This window comes from Euleptes europaea, chromosome 13 (genome assembly GCF_029931775.1).
Source record: "Euleptes europaea isolate rEulEur1 chromosome 13, rEulEur1.hap1, whole genome shotgun sequence".
Taxonomy (NCBI): Eukaryota; Metazoa; Chordata; class Lepidosauria; order Squamata; family Sphaerodactylidae; genus Euleptes; species Euleptes europaea.
Window position 1 is genome coordinate 14,045,963 of NC_079324.1, and position 17,274 is coordinate 14,063,236.

Consider the following 17,274-nt stretch of genomic DNA (forward strand, 5'->3'; position numbering starts at 1 on the left):
TCCTTCTAATTCATTTTGTTTGAATCATTTTCATTCTGTTGGGTTTGCTTTCCAGAGGCACGGAACAAAAATGAATATTTTAACTTACCTAGCAGCTAAAATTAAATACTATCTTGATTAATTTTAGATGAAGGCTGTAATTTAATATTAAAATGAAGATTATCCATTTTACATCTGCTGAGATGAAAAAGTCTGCATATATGGCTGAGTGTAATCTATCCGTTGCCTTATGAACCCCAAAATCCTCCAGGGAGATTGTGTCAGAGCCGTATTACATCCCTGAGTGTAAAGCTTTGTCTTTGCATAACTGATACAGTCAAAAGATGCTTAAGAATCCACGAAACCTGTTGCCTTTTTATCTAGGCATCTGCTCTCCTTATTGTGCATTCGTTAATCCATCTCACAGCCGGAAGAAATCATATTTGAGGGAAGAGTTGCAGAAGGAATTGAATGGAAAATGTCTTTTGTTGGGAGAATATTCTGTTGAAGCTGATGCTGACCGAAAAGCAGAATTTTTTTTACCATGTTTTGTTTTGTTCTTCAGAATGGGTGAGCTCAGCACATATTTTGGTTTACATGTGCTGGCAAATCGTGGTCTGCCACAATGTGAGCAAGCCTCGAAAGATCCTTGGCCTACTTCCATTTCTTTTCAGGTACATGGCGAGTGATGTATGTTATTTCTTTCTTTCTTGCATTTCTACCGCATAGTGTTGCCAGGTCCTTCTTCGCCACCGGCTGGGGTTTTTTGGGGCGGGGCCTGAGGAGGGTGGGGTTTGGGGAGGGGCTTCAGTGCCATAGAGTCCAATTGCCAAAGCGGCCATTTTCTCCAGGTGAACTGATCTCTATCAGCTGGAGATCAGTTGTAATAGCAGGAGATCTCCAGCTAGTACCTGGAGGTTGGCAACCCTACTACCGCACCTTTCCTCCAGTGTGAATCGGAAGGTGTGGTATGCATGGGACTTCCAGAAGATCTCCCATCCGGGCACTGACCAAATGCATCTCAGATCTGCTTGGCTTCCAGAGTGTGGATGTATCATGCGCCTCTCAATCATGAGAACCTATGTGGTTCTCATGGCATAATCTCCACACTGCCATGGAAGCTCAGTCAGTGACCTTGGGCCTGTATTAGACTTTTTGCCTAATCTACCTCACAGGGTTATTGTGAGGATAAGATGGAGGAGAGGAGAAAGATGTAGGCCTATTCCCTACTATGCTGTCAGGTTTCATATTTCTAGCGTTTCCTCTTTGTCACCTTTCCTCAGCAGTGTTACCTTGGACCTGTCACTGGGAAACATTTCAGTTCATTGACAACTACTTTCTCTAGGAGTCATCTCGGAGCACTGCGCAGAAAGGCTCATTGTGTTTGTGGGTATAAGATCATCAGTGATTGTTGAACAGTGTGTGTGTGTGTGTACGCGCACGGTCACAACAGAACCACACCAGTTGTTCCCTTTCCGGTTGTTCCTGTCCGTTAATTTTCTCTTGCTTCAATCTGCTTCTTCCTCTATTAATCGCTGTTTATCCAGCTTAATTATTCTCTTGTTCATGTGCACCCCGGGAGAGAGAGGCCTGGACCTCTGACGGCTTTCATCATTCGTTGGGGTAATACCATAATCCATTCCAGTCCACTGCGCAGAGAATCACCCTTGAAAGATCTCCGGTGGGATTCATACCGAGGCTCTCACTGCCCCCCAAATCCTCTCCTTTTGCCTCTCTTTGTAATTTTCCCTATAAAAATAGGGAATATTATTTCCTTTTCATAGCATCTGAAGAAGTGAGCTCTGATTCAACAAAGCACGTGCTGAATGGTATTTGTCTTTAAGGTGCCAATGGACTTCTGTCTTACTTTGCTGCAGAAGAATAACACAGCTGCCCTTCTGATATCAGATACGGTTGCCGGCTGGCGCTAGCAGCCCAGGGAGGGAATTTGCTGGGTGACAATAAGCTATTAGGCTTTTGGCGTGAAAGCAGAACTGACATCATTGTGTTGGGGCAATGTTGCAGGATTTACCTAGGCAAACCTAGGATTCACTCCTCTGTTTTAAAAGTAAAGGTAGTCCCCTGTGCAAGCACCAGTTTATTATTGTCTCATGGGTTTGATGTCTCTTCACAACATTTACTGGGCAGACTATGGGCGAAAACGCATGGGTGCTTTAGCCTCCTTTATTCCTTGTTTCAGCCAGGATTCAGCCAGGATCAAACACATGTTCGGCGAAACGCATGCGTTCGATCCTGGCTGAATCCTGGCTGAAACAGGGAATAAAGGGGGCCAAAGTGTCCATGCGTTTTTGCCCTATGTTTATGGGGGGGTTGCCATTGCCTCCCCCAGTCGCCTACACCTTTATTCTGGTATGTCATGCTGAAGCAATGATGTCACATCTGGTTTTGCACAGGAAGTGACGTTGTGTGTCGGCACAGTGCTGAATCCCCCCCCCCATTTTCTCCCCACCTCTTTGTTAAGTGGCAGTGGGGAACAGGGGCCCAGTCCAAGGGGTCTCCCAGAATAGCAGGAGATTTTGTCCCCTATTATCAAAGGAGTTAGAATCTGATAAAATGGGAGGTCCTTTGTTCTCCGTTCAATCCCAAAGACTTCATTGTAGCTACAATCTGAAGCTTGCTTACTTTGAACCTGTGGAGACCATTGGTCCATCTAGGCTAGTGTTGACTCTGAAAGGCAACAGTTCTCCAAGGCCGTGGACAGAATAAGGGCTTTCATAGTTCCTGCTACCTTAGATCCTTTGCCTTTGGAGGTGTCAGGGACTAAACCCGAGAATCTCTACATGCAAAGCATGTGCATTACCAGTGCATAATGAGGACACTTTTTACCAAGAAAATAGAGAAAATAGGAAAACCCAGGAAATAAAATCCCTGACAGTTAAAGGGACAGTTAAAGAGCATGCCGCTGTGACCAAATCTTATTGGGACTGAAATATAGATATAGATGTGTGTGTGTGATGGATAGAAAAGAGGCGATCTTTTTATCCCATCCTACCATTTTTATATCATCTTACAAATCCAAGTTCACATGTGTGGGATGTGTAAAGTGCCGTCAAGTCTCAGCCAACTTAGGTGATCCAGTAAGGTTTTCAAGGCAAGAGGTTGGTTTGCGATTCCCTCCCTCTGCATAGCGGCCCTGGTATTCTTTGGTCTCCCATCCAAATACTTGCCTGGACTGATCCTGCTTCTGAGATCCAACGAGATCAAGCTAGCCTGGGCTATCCTGGTCAGGGCATGAGCACATATAGGGGAGCACAAATTTGACCTATAACTAAGGTGAAATTAATATGTTACCCACTGAAATGAACATGCTTGTCAGGATAAGAGACAAACCAGTTGTATTTAGAAAAGGTAATAGAGAGATAGGAGCCCCGTAATGCAGAGTGGTAAGCTGCAGTACTGCAGTCCAAGCTCTGCTCACGACCTGAGTTTGATCCCGACGGAAGTTGGTTTCAGGTAGCCGGCTCAAGGTTGACTCAGCCTTCCATCCTTTCGAGGTTGGTCAAATGAGTACCCAGCTTGCTGGGGGTAAAGGGAAGATGACTGGGGAAGGCACTGGCAAACCACCCCGCAAACAAAGTCTGCCTAGTAAATGTCGGGATGTGACGTCACCCCATGGGTCAGGAATGACCCGGTGCTTGCACAGGGGACCTTTAGCTTTAATAGGGAGATAGTTTGGCCTTTTTTGAATCCTTCATGTCTTTTCTTCAAGTGATACATGCAGGCAAAACCGTCTTCTTCTTTTCTCCCCCACCCCACCCCAAGTCTGGTTCATTTTCAGTGCGGCAGAAAGGCGAACAAGGGATAATAAATTAGGCCAGAGATGCACAATAATTGCAGCCTCCTGAATTTCACAGTTGAAAGGAAGGGAGATGCTTTCCTATGTGGCTGTTAACAGGTGCACCTACTTAATAGTCTGTTAAATTCAATACACATATGGCCACAATTTTCTTTTATTCATCTGAAATAGAAAGGACCCAGCCATACAAATAATACACCCTTTTCCAATCTCTAATCAATCCAAGTGTAAGATATAGGATTGGGTCTAGCTTTCACTCAATATCACCTAATTCTTCTCCTTACTTAGGGTTGCCAGCCTCCAGGTGGTGGCTGGAGATCTCCTGGGATTAGAATTGATCTCCAGGCCACAGAGATCAGTTCCCCTGGAGAAAATGGCTGCTTTGCAACATCGACTCTATGGCATTATATCCAACTAAAGTCCCTCCCCTCTCCAAACCTCACCCTCCCCAGATTCTACCCCCCAAATCTCCAGGAATTTCACAACCTGGAGCTGGCAACCCTGTCCTGACTATAGCCCATGTCAGACATGGCTTTCTTGCATGCATGTCCTTTCATGTGCACGTGTTCGTTTTGGTGATCAAAGGGGAACCCTCGTTCCATTTTCATCAGTAGAAAAGCCGGCTGGATCAAACTCACACATCTAGAACATCTAATGATAGGTTTTGTATCTGGCTGAACATGAATGTTTTCTTGTGAACTTATGCTTCAAATAGGTTTGCCTTGGCCCCAGAAGGATGACTGGGGCAGGGCATGTACTATGGTTTACTATGGCCATAAATAATAAATCAATGAACTGTAACATGAACTTGTGTTTTCCTGTTGTTTTCATCCTTGCCCTAGACAGAAGTGCAACCTCCCATGTACAAAGGTAAAGGTAGTCCCCTGTGCAAGCACCGAGTCATTACTGACCCATAGGGTGATGTCACATCCCAACGTTTACGAGGCAGACTGTTTATGGGGTGGTTTGCCATTGCCTTCCCCGGTCATCTACATTTTCTCCCCAACAAGCTGAGTACTCATTTTACCGACCTCGGAAGGATGGAAGGCTGAATCAACCTTGAGCCGGCTACCCGAAACCAACTTATAAGAAGATAAGAAATGCTCTGCTGGATCAGACCAGCGGTCTATCTATCCTAGCATAGTGTGTCACACAATAGCCAACCAGTTGCCCTGGAATGCCAAACAGACAGGACATAGAGGCCAAGGACTTCCCCTGCTGCTACCTCCCAGCACTGATATTCAGAGGTTTGCTGCCTTCAGTCACCATGGCTAGTAGCCATTGATGGAACTCTCCTCCATGCATCTGTCTTTTAATGCTATGTACGCTTGTGGCCATCACCACCTCCCCTTGCAGTTAATATTAGTGGATATGAAAATATTGTCGAAGGCTTTCACAGTCAGAGTTCATTGGTTCTTGTAGGTTATCCGGGCTGTGTGACCGTGACCTTGGTATTTTCTTTCCTGACGTTTCGCCAGCAGCTGTGGCAGGCATCTTCAGAGGGGTAACACTGAAGGACAGTGTCTTCGACGTCAGGAAAGAAAATACCAAGGCCATGGTCACACAGCCCGGATAACCTACAAGAACCAATTAGTGGATATGAATCATATATTTTACAAGTGGCCCCTTCTCAGGGACAGCTTTAGGTGGCTTCAGTGCCAGATTTACGTATAAGCTAAACAAGCTATAGCTTAGGGCCCCACTCTCTTGGGGGGCCCCAAAAAATTTAAAGGAAAAAAAAACTGGATGTACATTTCCAAAATATAAGATAAAAAACAAATAAAATAAAACCTACATACAGCAACAGTGTTTTGTGTTGTGTAGGCTCCTATGATGTAAGTAATGGGTCCCACCTGCTAGCCTGCTCCCTAAAATATCACTGGTTTGCTCATTTCTATATATAAAATACATATTTTGTTATGTGCAAATGGCTTTAGATACCTATTAGGTCCATAAATTACCATATAGCATATATTAAACACAAAAAACAGCGACAATTTTTTGTTGACAAAGGACAGCCGGACATATAAAGGGCCCCATTACCTTCAATAGCTTAGGGCCTCATCAAACCTAATTCCGGCCCTTGGTGGCTTCAAGATTTTCGCCCCATTTGTGAAGGGACAAATTCAGGAGATGCTTCTCTGCATGCCAGCTGCCTGTCACACTTGAGCTACCTGGAGTAGCTGATGGGTGAAAATGTCATTCTCTAATTGCAGTGAGTATCTTCGGAAGTTGTATGCCAACATGACACATCTTTGCAAGATACCCGTCAGTTTCTGCTGGGGTCGGGTCTTCAAAGAGCCGCTGCCCTGCCCAGCTTCTTCCAAGAAAGTCAGCGCTGCCTGTTGTCCCTGCCCCTTTGTCAGAGCTCCTGTGGGTCTCAGAGCCAGGGTCCTCTCTGGTAGGATCTCGAGTGGGTTGACTTCTGCTGCTGAGCGTGCCACTGAGAGCCGACTGGGCTCCTTCAAACTGGCTGACTCCTGAGTAGGCTCCTTCAAGGCCATGCCCTGCAGTGATCTGACATGACTTCCCCAGCCTTGGGGCTTGCTGGCGCAGTGGGGTGTGCAATCCCCTGGGGTAAGTGTAAGAGCAGGTGCATTGACCCCAGGCAATACCTGTGGGCCAGTCAGGTTGTTCTGGATTCCTAAAAATTTTTGAATCCCACCTCAGCATTGAGCTCTGCCATGGTGGTTTCCAGTTTTGCTTGACAAACCCTGCCCTCTCTCCTGGCATCCGATGATGCAGCAGTCAGTTGGTTGTGTTTGGCAAATTTCCCTTGCAACGTGTAACCAGTCAAAGAAGTAAAACCTGAAAAGACTGAAATCACATCATCACCTCGAGAGGTCTTCACAAGTTTCTGTCAAATTGCAGCAGCACAAACCACATATTGTGCGACTTCATTTGTTACAGATTAATGTGTATGAGATAACTTCATGCTGTAGAGGCTGACTTGAGAAAAAGGACAAACAAAATGCCTTCCTTTATTGGGGCAGACCATACAACGGCCAGTATCTACCAGATCAACAAAGGCAAAATCTGGTGAGAGATGACATATTACTTCAGTCAAAGTTCATCACCAAATTCATTGTCTGAAGCTGGAGTGAACTGAAAAGTCTTAAGCCCAAGAGATAATTTGCCCTGCAAAACAACTGACCCCTATTGTGAGATCAGCCTTAACGTTGGTAGTTTTATGACTGGTCTTTGAATATTCTTGCTCGTTCTTTTTTCCTCTTAATTACTTGAAGAAGAAGCTGAATTTGGTGCTGTCCTAAGATTTTCTATTAATTTTTTAACATCATTTGCCATTTCTTTCCGTGTGAGCTTAGATATCTTTGTTGTATATGTGGTCTTCCTACCATGTCTGAGGTTCGGCTGTCATTGGCGGGTCAAAGTTGGAGGCTCTTTGTGGTCTGTTGGAGCAACAGTTTTGGCATTTTATCAGGGAGGGTCTTCTTTTAGTTGCCTCTTGCTCAAAGGATAGTTCTCTGCTTAGTTTCCTCTGATATAGCTAGTTTGATCTGTGCTATTGTAATCTCTGTGTTAGACTATCATACCTCCAAGGGGCTGTCCATAAAGATAGCACAGAAAATTTGATTTGTGCAGGAAGTGGCTACCCATTTACTGTTTAATGCTGGATGATTTGATTGTGTATTTGAAAATCCCCAGGCTCAGTTTAAGGTGCTGATGTTTACCTGTTAAACCCATCATTGCCTGGGTCCTATATATATGAAGTGTCATGTCTCCCTATGCATTTATGATAGTCTTCATTGTTGCCTTGCTTTTGGTGCTCTCACACAAATCTGCTTGTTCTGCTGATACTTGAAAATGGGCATTTGGGGTTATTGGGCTAGTATCGTAACACAACTTGCTCAAGAAGTTGAGGCCACCTTACTTGCTAAGTTTCAAGAGGGCCAGTGAAATAGTTCTATTTCAAAGGGTCTTCTTTTAAATTTGAGTCGCTGTGATCGTTATCGCCCTCACCCGGATTGCCCAGGCTAGCCTTATCACGTCAGATCTCAGAAACTAAGCAGGGTCAGCTCTGGTTATTACTTGGATGGGAGACCACCAAGGAAGTTCAGGGTTACTAATCAGGGACAGGCAATACCAAGCCACCTCTGAACATCTCTTGCCTTGAAAACCCCTTGAGGGGTCCCCTTAAGTGGGACACGACTTGACAGCACTTTCTTCTACCACCGTGATCATTATCAGACAGGCTATTTAATCCATTTTGATATCTGATGGAGAATGTCTTTTTCTTTTTTGCATTTCATACAGTCAGGCTCTTTCTTTAAACCATTACCAATTCTGATGGAGAATGGTTTGTTTATTTATTTATTTTTCATTTCCTACATCTTAAAGAACAAACATTGTTGTCCCATTTTTTATGAAGATTTGATCAGTTTTTTGTGAAATCACTTTTCTTCAGGTTTTGTTGTGTGGTTGTATTTCTGAGTCGTGGGAGATACTATCTGAACTGTTTGTAGTGCTTTGTAATGAGCTGCTTTATTTTTCCTCCCCATTTTCAATATAACAATATATCAGTATAGTGCAAAACAGAGAAGAACAAAAATAAATGGTGGGCAGCAGAAAAAAGCACACAACCGTCTGAAATTCAAAATCTGACCCAAACATGCTGTGTGTACAGTTTAAAGGGCCCATGAGAGAGTATCCTCTTTGAAATGATCCCACCTCACTTTTACGACAGTTGAGACCAAACCCGTTTCAAACCAGGATAATGTCTTCCTGGAAAAATGTCATATATGTTACCATGGTAAGAATATGGTACAGATTTATCCGTTTCTGGCTATATGGTTGTTAGTATTTGGGTATCTCTGCTTGTTGGTTCAGGTTTTAATTGTTTTAGCCTTTTGAAATTTCCAAGGCACCTTGAAGTAGAGTGAAAAAAGCCTTTAAACTTTTTTTTTCTAACAAAATATGACATGAATGCATTGGCCACCTTGGTTACTGAACTGGAAAAATTAAAAACAAAGATAGCTAAATGGTACCTCCAAATTTACAGAGAGTTCACCTTTGCTTCAACGCTGAGTTTAGACAATGACTATTTTATTGCCATCAAATAGCAGTCGACTTATGGCAACCCCATAGGGTTTTCATGGCAAGAGATGAACAGAGGTGGTTTGCTGTTGTCTGCATCTGTGTAGCAACCTTGGATTTCCTTGGTGGTCTCCCATCTAAGTCCTTACCAGGGCTGACCCTGCTTTATCATTATTGTTATTATTGTTGTTGTTATCATCATCATCATCATCATCATCATCATCATCATTATTTACGTTTATACCCCACCCTCATTCCCAGACAGGCCTGGCTCAGTCAGGTAACAACATTTAAAACCATAAAAACACTGGCTAAAACCACAATATCCTAACACAAATATAAACAGAAATACAGTGACAAGGTGGCATTCTCATAATAGGGGGATGGCAGCTACTGTAGATCTGGTCGAGCATTGTAACCCCCATAAATCAGAAATTGAGGGGAGGGATGGGGAGGCCAGCAATGATGTAAAACTTGCAGCTGCCCTCGATTATAGGCCTGGCGGAATAGCTCCGTTTTACAGGCCCTGCAGAACTCATTGAAGTCCTGCAGGGCCCTGATGTTACAAGGAAGACTATTCTTCCAGGCTGGGGCCAGGGCCAAAAAAGCTTTTGAAGTCAGGCACAGCAGGGCAGGCAATGGCCACGCCCTTCATATATTTTGAACGCATTCTGGGTAGATACTCAAAAAAAGTGCTGGGTGAGGTGGAATTGATTTAGCTAATATTACTCTTGGTTGAAATATTCTTAAGAACCAGACATCAGCTTCAACAGATAATGCTTTAGGCTTGTGATACTTGAAAACTGACATACATGTATGCTACTTGTGAAAATATAGTGGGTGCTGGTCTCCTGCAATGCAATCTTGAACATAGTAGCATGCAGGGAGACCCCATAGTAGTCGGTGAACACTCCCCTCCCTGATGGGCTTCCATGTTGCTTCCATGTTTGCTGCATCCTAGCCAAAATATTCATTTCGCTCAAAAGCAGGGGTCCTCAAACTTTTTAAACAGGGGGCCAGTTCACTGTCTCTCAAACACTGTTGGGGGCCAGACTATAGTTTGAAAAAAATATGAACAAATTCCTATTCACACTGCACATATTTTATTTGTAGCGCACAAAAAATAAAACAATGCAATATTTAAAATGAAGAACGATTTTAGTCAACATAAACTTATAATATTTCAATGGGAAGTACGGTCCTGCTTTTGGCTAAATTTAAAAAGGGAGAGGGAAAATAAGGATAAAAATAGAGGTAAATTTAGGAGGGGAAGTGGGAAAGGTCAGTTTGAAGGAGTGGGCTGCAGGGCGGGTCGCTAGTCTTGCAGGAGGTCGGCTTGATGCTTCCTGGGCATGCTGTTACATGGGGCTTATTTATTTTAAAAAAAAAAATCTATCTCAGTGCAATCCTAGGGCCGCTCTCTAGATGCACATTTTCCCCAGCCAAATCCTCAAAAGTCAAAAATAAGCCCCTATGCAGAGTTTTTGATAATTCAGATGGGGGAAAATGTTTATGCGTGGAAGGTTTTGCCTTGGATTTGCCGCTCTCTAGATGCACATTTCCCCTATCTGAATTCTCAAAACTCTGCTTGGGGGCTTATTTTTGGCCATTTATGCACAGGAGGTTTTGCCTTGGATTTGCCGCTCTCTAGAGGCACATTTTCCCCATCTGAATGCTCAAAGCTCAACAATAAGCCCTCCCCCCCAATGCAGAGTTTTGAGAATGCAAGATGGGGAAAATGTGCCTCTAGAGAGCGGCAAATCCAAGGAAAAACCTCCCGTGCATGATTGGCCGAATTCGGCTTAGACAGGAGCAACTCCGGACAGGAGGCGGCGGGCTAAGCTCTACCGGGAGTCAATGCGGTTTACTCCTGAGTAGGCGCACTTGGGAACAGGCGAAGGAGGGAGGAGGCTAGACAGAGGGAAAGGGGTGGGGGGGAAGAGAGGAAGGCGGGTTGCCCCAGAGCTGTTGCCCCCCTTACCAGCTTGAGGTCCGGGTCGGCTGCCTCCGGCTTCTTCCCAAACCACCGGCGGCGGCAATTGGCGGCAGTCTCCTCAGCTCCCTCTTTTGGAGGGCTGGACGAAGGCAGGCAGGCAGGGAGGGAGGGGAAAGGAGGAGGAGATGGTGACGGCCGCCTCAGGTCACAAGATGGCGCCCAAGTGGAGCCGGTCGGAGGCCATCCCCGCGCGGAGGCCCTCTTCGAACTACCGCTCCCGGCATGCAGCGGGAGGGGGAACGGGCTCTCTCTCCCTCCTGTTTCCATCCAGAGGCGGGCCGCTCTGCATCATGGGGCTCGTAGTTCCCGGCGGGGAGGTGCAGCGCTGGTTTTGGGCCCAGCCTGAGGGGCCGGGTTCAGGACCCTGAGGGGCCGGATCCGGCCCACGGGCCGTAGTTTGAGGACCCCTGCTCAAAAGCATGCACAAAGACATTTTCTCCCAGATCCCCATCGTTCCCAGGGAAAGTAGAAGAGACACATGTGAAAATCTGCAGGGGGAGGAGTTAGGGTTGCCAACTTCCATGTAGTAGCTGGAGATCTCCTGCTGTTACAACTGATCTCCAGCCGATAGAGATCAGTTCACCTGGAGAAAATGGCCGCTTTGGCAATTGGACTCTGTGGCATTCAAGTCCCTCCCCTTCCTAAACCCTGCCCTCCTCAGGCTCCCCCCCCCCAAAAAAAAACCTTCTGCTGGTGGCGAAGAGGGACCTGGCAACCCTAAGAGGAGTTTGTGCATAAGTGAAGTCTTGGGATCGTACCTCCATTGCGATAGAACAGGTCTCTGCTGATTCTTCCATGTAGCATCAGCTGCACCTGCCCTGGATCAGCTTGCATTCTGCCTTGTTCATTTAACCCCTGCTGAAATATGAAGAGGTCCAGATCCCAGGTGTTAGAACTAGGCGTGCCAAGCATCTTAGCACATCCACAGTGTACTGATTTTCCAACTCCTCAAACTGCAAAATGCCTTGTAAATGCTGCCGAAGGGGTTTGTGTGTGTGTGTGCCTGGCTTCTGTCATGCGAGTATTATATAACCTTATGACGACAACTGCTTATGTGCCTTGGAACAAATTGGACAGTTGTGCTCTTGCCTGATTGATGTCCCCCACGTCGCCCAACTTTGTTTACCCTGTGGTGCAAAGGAGCCAGAAAATTGCATCAGCTTGAAATCTCTCGATAACATTTTCGAGGTGTGCATTTCCCCCCGTTTTTCCCTACTGGGTGCATGCCAGTGGTGATGCACCCTAGCAAGAAAGTAATTTGGAGTCGCAAGAGGTAGGGCCATCTGTAACAGCATGGGAATTTTCAGTAGAGATCTTCCTGCTCATGAATGCACTGGGACACAGAATGAGTTCAGGCAATTGACTGACATTCTTTCTCCATTTCTCTCTTCCCCACGAAAGAATCCAAATACATATTTGATTTTTCCATGTATTTTCATGGGGCCGAAATTAAATGCTATGTTATGAATGGATAGAAGACTGGGGTAGTGTTTTGTTTTGTTCCCACATAGTTCAGGTTAGAATCCAGTCTTTTAAATAATAGATTTCAGAAATGCAGAAAGCTTGGTTATGTGTTAGATGATCAGAAATTGGAATTCATATTCACTAAAGGTTTAAATTTTAGAATAAGTATCATTTCGAGAAAATCTATATAAAATGGTATATATGTGGCATTTATCCCCTAGTAGAATACAGATTTAAATGAGGATGTAAGTAAATGTTGGTTCTGTAAAATGGACAAGGCAGATTTTTATCATATGTGGTGGGAATGTATTAGAGCTACAACTTATTGGGAAAAAGTGATTAATACTATATCCAAAGGTCTGGAAACAGAGTTACCTATGAAACCAGAAACAGTTTTATTAAATTGTCTACCGAGCATGCATAAGAAACATCTCAATATATTCCTCCACGTGTTAACAATAGCAAGAGTAAATTTTGCTAGATGTTGGAAAGGAAAAAACTCACCAGATTCAATTAGTTGGTTTGATAAAGTAAAAGAGACCTATGTTTTGATTAAATTGACTTATTATCAAAATGATAAAAACATAGAGGATTTAGAAGAAGTATGGAATCCTACAATTTCCAGAATGGAAAATATACTTAAAAGTCTAGAATCAGATGGTGGAGGTTCATAAAGCAACTGCTTGCTTGGAAATATTATATGTTTTACACGTTTTATATCCTTGGTTGATGTTTGGATTGGATTGTTTGCTTTTTAATGCTATAATAAATTTTTATATTAAAAAAGATTTCAGAAATGCATCTAATGCATCTTTGTGAGTAAATTTTAGTTTCTTCCATGTTTACCCTATACTCTGGACCTCTGTTAATGTGGTTAGCTCCACAGGAGAGTGCCTGGAACAGGGGTATACAACCCCAAGACATATTCTGATCAGAACCATCCCCAGACCATTTTGCTTGGCACATATGGCTAGTTCTCCACCTGAACAACTGAAGCCCTTGACATGGAGGCTGCATCGCTTGCGCCAGTGGCATGGGTGAACGCACCAGGGGTGGCTTATATCCCCGATTGCTTCCTGGGTCTTTATAGCTACCAACTATGTCCAAGATAAGCCTATGAGATGCTGCCAATACTGCTGGGGGCTGCCTTGTTTCCAGTGTACTTGGCCAAGTAAATCCCTTTTTCTTCCTCCCCACTTTTTTGTTTCCTGGCACACCAACAACTTCACAGGTAGATATGTTTTTGTTTTGTTTGTTTCTTCTCAGCACTTGGGCTGAAATGGTTGCCTACTTCTGTTCTAGAAACATTGATTGTAGAAGACTACATCCAGAGCTGGAACTGAAAACCAATATGGGTTTCTCTGGGGAGATCTATGAGCAGGTGTCGACAGGAATCCTACTCAAGGGAGTTTTTGGGTGAACGATTTGCGTGGTCTTTCAGTTCAGCGCCTTGTTTGTCTCTCTAGATGGATTATTTTGAACACAGTCTGTTAGAATTGGCATATACACGACACCCATGCTAGTTGCCAAGGACTTGGCGGCTGTTGCTCTCCTCTCGATATTTGCATGATGTCCCCATCTCAATTATCACATGATGTTGAAGCCACATTGATGGACATGCCTGAACTTGCTGGTATAACTGTCAGTCTTAATGCACATTTGTCTGCTTTGTATGCATGCTGTTTTCTGGCTGATGATGTGAAAGGGGGAAAACCACCACTAAATCCAACCTTTTCTACCAGGAGATGGTTTGTTCAATCACCTGAAAAGGAGGATATGCATTTTGCAATCCAGCCATGGGGCTATTGCAGTCTATATTCAAAGTGCCCGTTGTCTGATGTTAAGAACTTTTGGTTGGTGGGGATATGTATTGTTTGGCCTGTGATTAATGTTGAGAAACCCATGAATATATTCACAATCAAAAAGAAATCATGTTGTGTTTTTTTTTTTTTTTTATGGCTGTGCAAATATACCCTTGGCACAATTCTTGGGCACTGAGGTGATACCTTGAGGGCATTGTCTGGTAGCTGTCCTTGCTTATTGTTTAATATTTTTCTACTATTCACTGGCAGAGTATCTCAGTATAAGGGATCATTGTGCAAATACTTGTTTCCCTCAAGAAAGCCCACTAAACAGATCACTTGACATTGAGCGATAGTTTCAGCTAGATTTGATTCCAGTAGCACCTTAGAAACCAAGAAGATTTTTGGGGGTATAAGCTTTTGAGAGTTAAAGCTCCCTTCATCAGATATGAGTTGGAACGGAGATCTGAGTCCTTATATCCTAGTTGACATTGATATTGTTAGAGGTGCTCAAATGGTCCCCGTACTTAAATGGAGTATACTATACAATTCTTTATTACAGTCAATGACCAGTACAGTTAAATGGAGTATAACATCGAACGTTTTGTCTCTTCCAGGACTGTTTCTTTAAGGAGTCTCCTCTTTGGTTTCATGACTCTGGGCCTACTTAATCAGCGATGGAGCAGATGGACTGTAAGCCCTACCAACCGCTGTCAAAAGCTAAGCATGAAATGGATCTAGCTTACACAAGCTCTTCAGATGAAAGCGAAGATGGGAGAAAAGCAAGACAATCCTACGAGTCCCGAGAAACTCTCAATGACTACAACCAAGAACTAAGACTGAACTACAACAGCCATAGCCGAAAACGGAAAGCTGTTGATGAGCCCACACAAGGTACACTTACTCATTATGACAAACATATTGAGATTATGTACATGTTTTACGGTGATCACCCACACCAGTTGTCTGTGAAACCCAAAATAATTCTTAGTTGGTGCAGTGGTTTTGCTATATGTTTTCCAAGAAAGATAATTGCTGTAGGATGTTATAACCACTAATATGGCAGCTGTTGATGCTGTCATTTGTTTTAGTGATTCTTTTACTTATATACTCTCGTTAATAATTAAAAAAACATTTGTGTGTGCTAAGTATTTCCTCCTCCCCCCCACATACCAAATCAATGCTGGATTTATAAGGTTTCCCACAAGATTTGATTAAATGTTGTCTAAGTTCAGATCTCACCACTCCAGTATACAAGATCCCATATATATGAGATTTGGAGGCAGGATTCCATGACCTAGGAGATACCTATCTGGCAAGCTGGAAACCTGACATTTCTATATCCACACTTTTAAGTACTGCTTACTGGTTGTTTGCCTAATCTATTTTTCTTTCATATTTGACTGCTATTTGTGTTTGGAAATCATGGAAAATGGTAATCAGTGTAATTAAATAAGATCTACTGATGTCATTGCCTTCAAAAGCCTGTCTCTGTTGCACAAAGAATTACCTTGTCTTGCAACAATTATATGGAGTTGCTTAATTAGATGCACTGGGCTAGATCCAAAGTACCAGACTTCAGAATTTACGTTTTAAGCTTTCAGGCCAAAATGCAACAAAGGAGCCAGCCACTACATTCAGGACCCCCAAACCCACTTTTGGGATCCAGTTATCTGATAGGGAGAGGAATCTGCAGGAGAGCCTGTAGGAAAGGAGATAAAACGGTGCCCTGAGGCTGTCACAACCAAACTGATCAGTACCTCTCTAAAGAGCAGGCGCAGTAAAGCTGGGTGACCATGGCAATTTTCCAGTGGCAGAATGGAACTCCCCTACCTTCTCGCTCCTGCTGCAGCCCACACAGATCCCCACAAAATGCTGTTCCTGGAGAATGTGAGACCCTGAGGAATGACTTGTGACCCTTCTGCAGCAGGAAGAAATTGTCTGGGCTAGGCTGACTTTGGAGTAAATGTGTAAATAAAGCTTGCTGCCCATAATTATATCTCTTAAATGAAGCATTCTGTCTTAACAACTTGGGACCAGTTCCAGACAGTGTGAGAAAGCTAAGTGGAAAGAAGGAGATTGACAATATTTATTTCTAGACCAGTAATTTTGCATAAGATTGCTGGCTGAAATTTTGAGCAGCTGACTTTGTCCCTCCTTCCTTCCTTCCTTCCTTCCTTCCTTCCTTCCTTCCTTCCTTCCTTCCTTCCTTCCTTCCTTCCTTCCTTCCTTCCCTGAATAGTTATCAAAGGGCTGGAAGCTTAAATGGTAATGTTTAATATTGTTATATTCCAACGATGCATTGCGAAATGTGGAAACATAATTGGGTTTTTTTTGGGGGGGGGGGTTGGATAATCTATATGGATCATGACCACTATGAGCCTGGTTTGTTTCTGGGCTTGTGAGACTAACAGCCCATTCCTGAGGGGGGGGCGAAACCTCTTAGGAGGCGGCCTGATCCCACCACCGGTGTAAGTGCATGTAATCACGAGATTACACGCGCTTACGCTGGCGGGGAGGGTGGCTCTGCCGGCACCCAAGCGCCGCGGGGCCACGCCTCTTCCCTCCGCCGGCACTGCCTCTCCGTGGCACCGGCAATGGCATAGAGAGGCTGCGCCGGCGCATATGGGCGTTCCGGGGCGGGGGCAGGAGCTGCCGGTTAGGCAGCTCCCTACCCCCTTTTCAGTCACTTGCGCCGGAGGCTGGAACAGCGTTGCTGCGCCTGCTATTTTGCAGGGCAGACTTGCTGTTTTAAATGGGGCGAAAAGCCCCAGTTAAACAAAAAAAGTCATGAAACAGATTTTTTGTTTGTTTGTTTAATGGCATAGGGGAAACGGCTTAGGAAGAGCCGCTGCTGCGCCTCTTCCTCGCCGTTCCCCTACGCCGTCAGCTCAGGAATGGGCTGTAAATTTTCCAGTGGCAGAATGGAATTTCCCTGCCTTCCACCTTTGGCTTCAGCCCACCGATGTCACGAAATGCTGCTCCAGGGTGATAGGAGACCCTAAAGAATGACATGGGGGGATTGTCCCCTTTCTTCCTCTCCCTTGCAGCTGTGCGTAAAGGGAAGGAGAGGAACACGCATGTATCAACATGCTAGACTGGTGACCATTGCCAACAAACCGAGATTTGCTGTGACAACAAACCAAGGTTTGCTGTGACAT

The 17,274-nt window shown here is 44.4% G+C and overlaps 1 protein-coding gene across 2 annotated transcripts in view; it reads left to right on the forward strand.

Annotated features, from left to right (window-relative positions):
• The first annotated feature begins 14,790 nt into the window (after positions 1-14,790).
• TENM1 (teneurin transmembrane protein 1) overlaps positions 14,791-17,274 on the forward strand; it is a 413,249-nt gene continuing 410,765 nt past the window's right edge. For both annotated transcript variants that reach the window (XM_056859258.1, XM_056859259.1), the window contains exon 1: positions 14,791-15,007. In XM_056859258.1, the coding sequence (XP_056715236.1) occupies positions 14,791-15,007 (217 nt within the window). The remainder of the gene's footprint in view (positions 15,008-17,274) is intronic.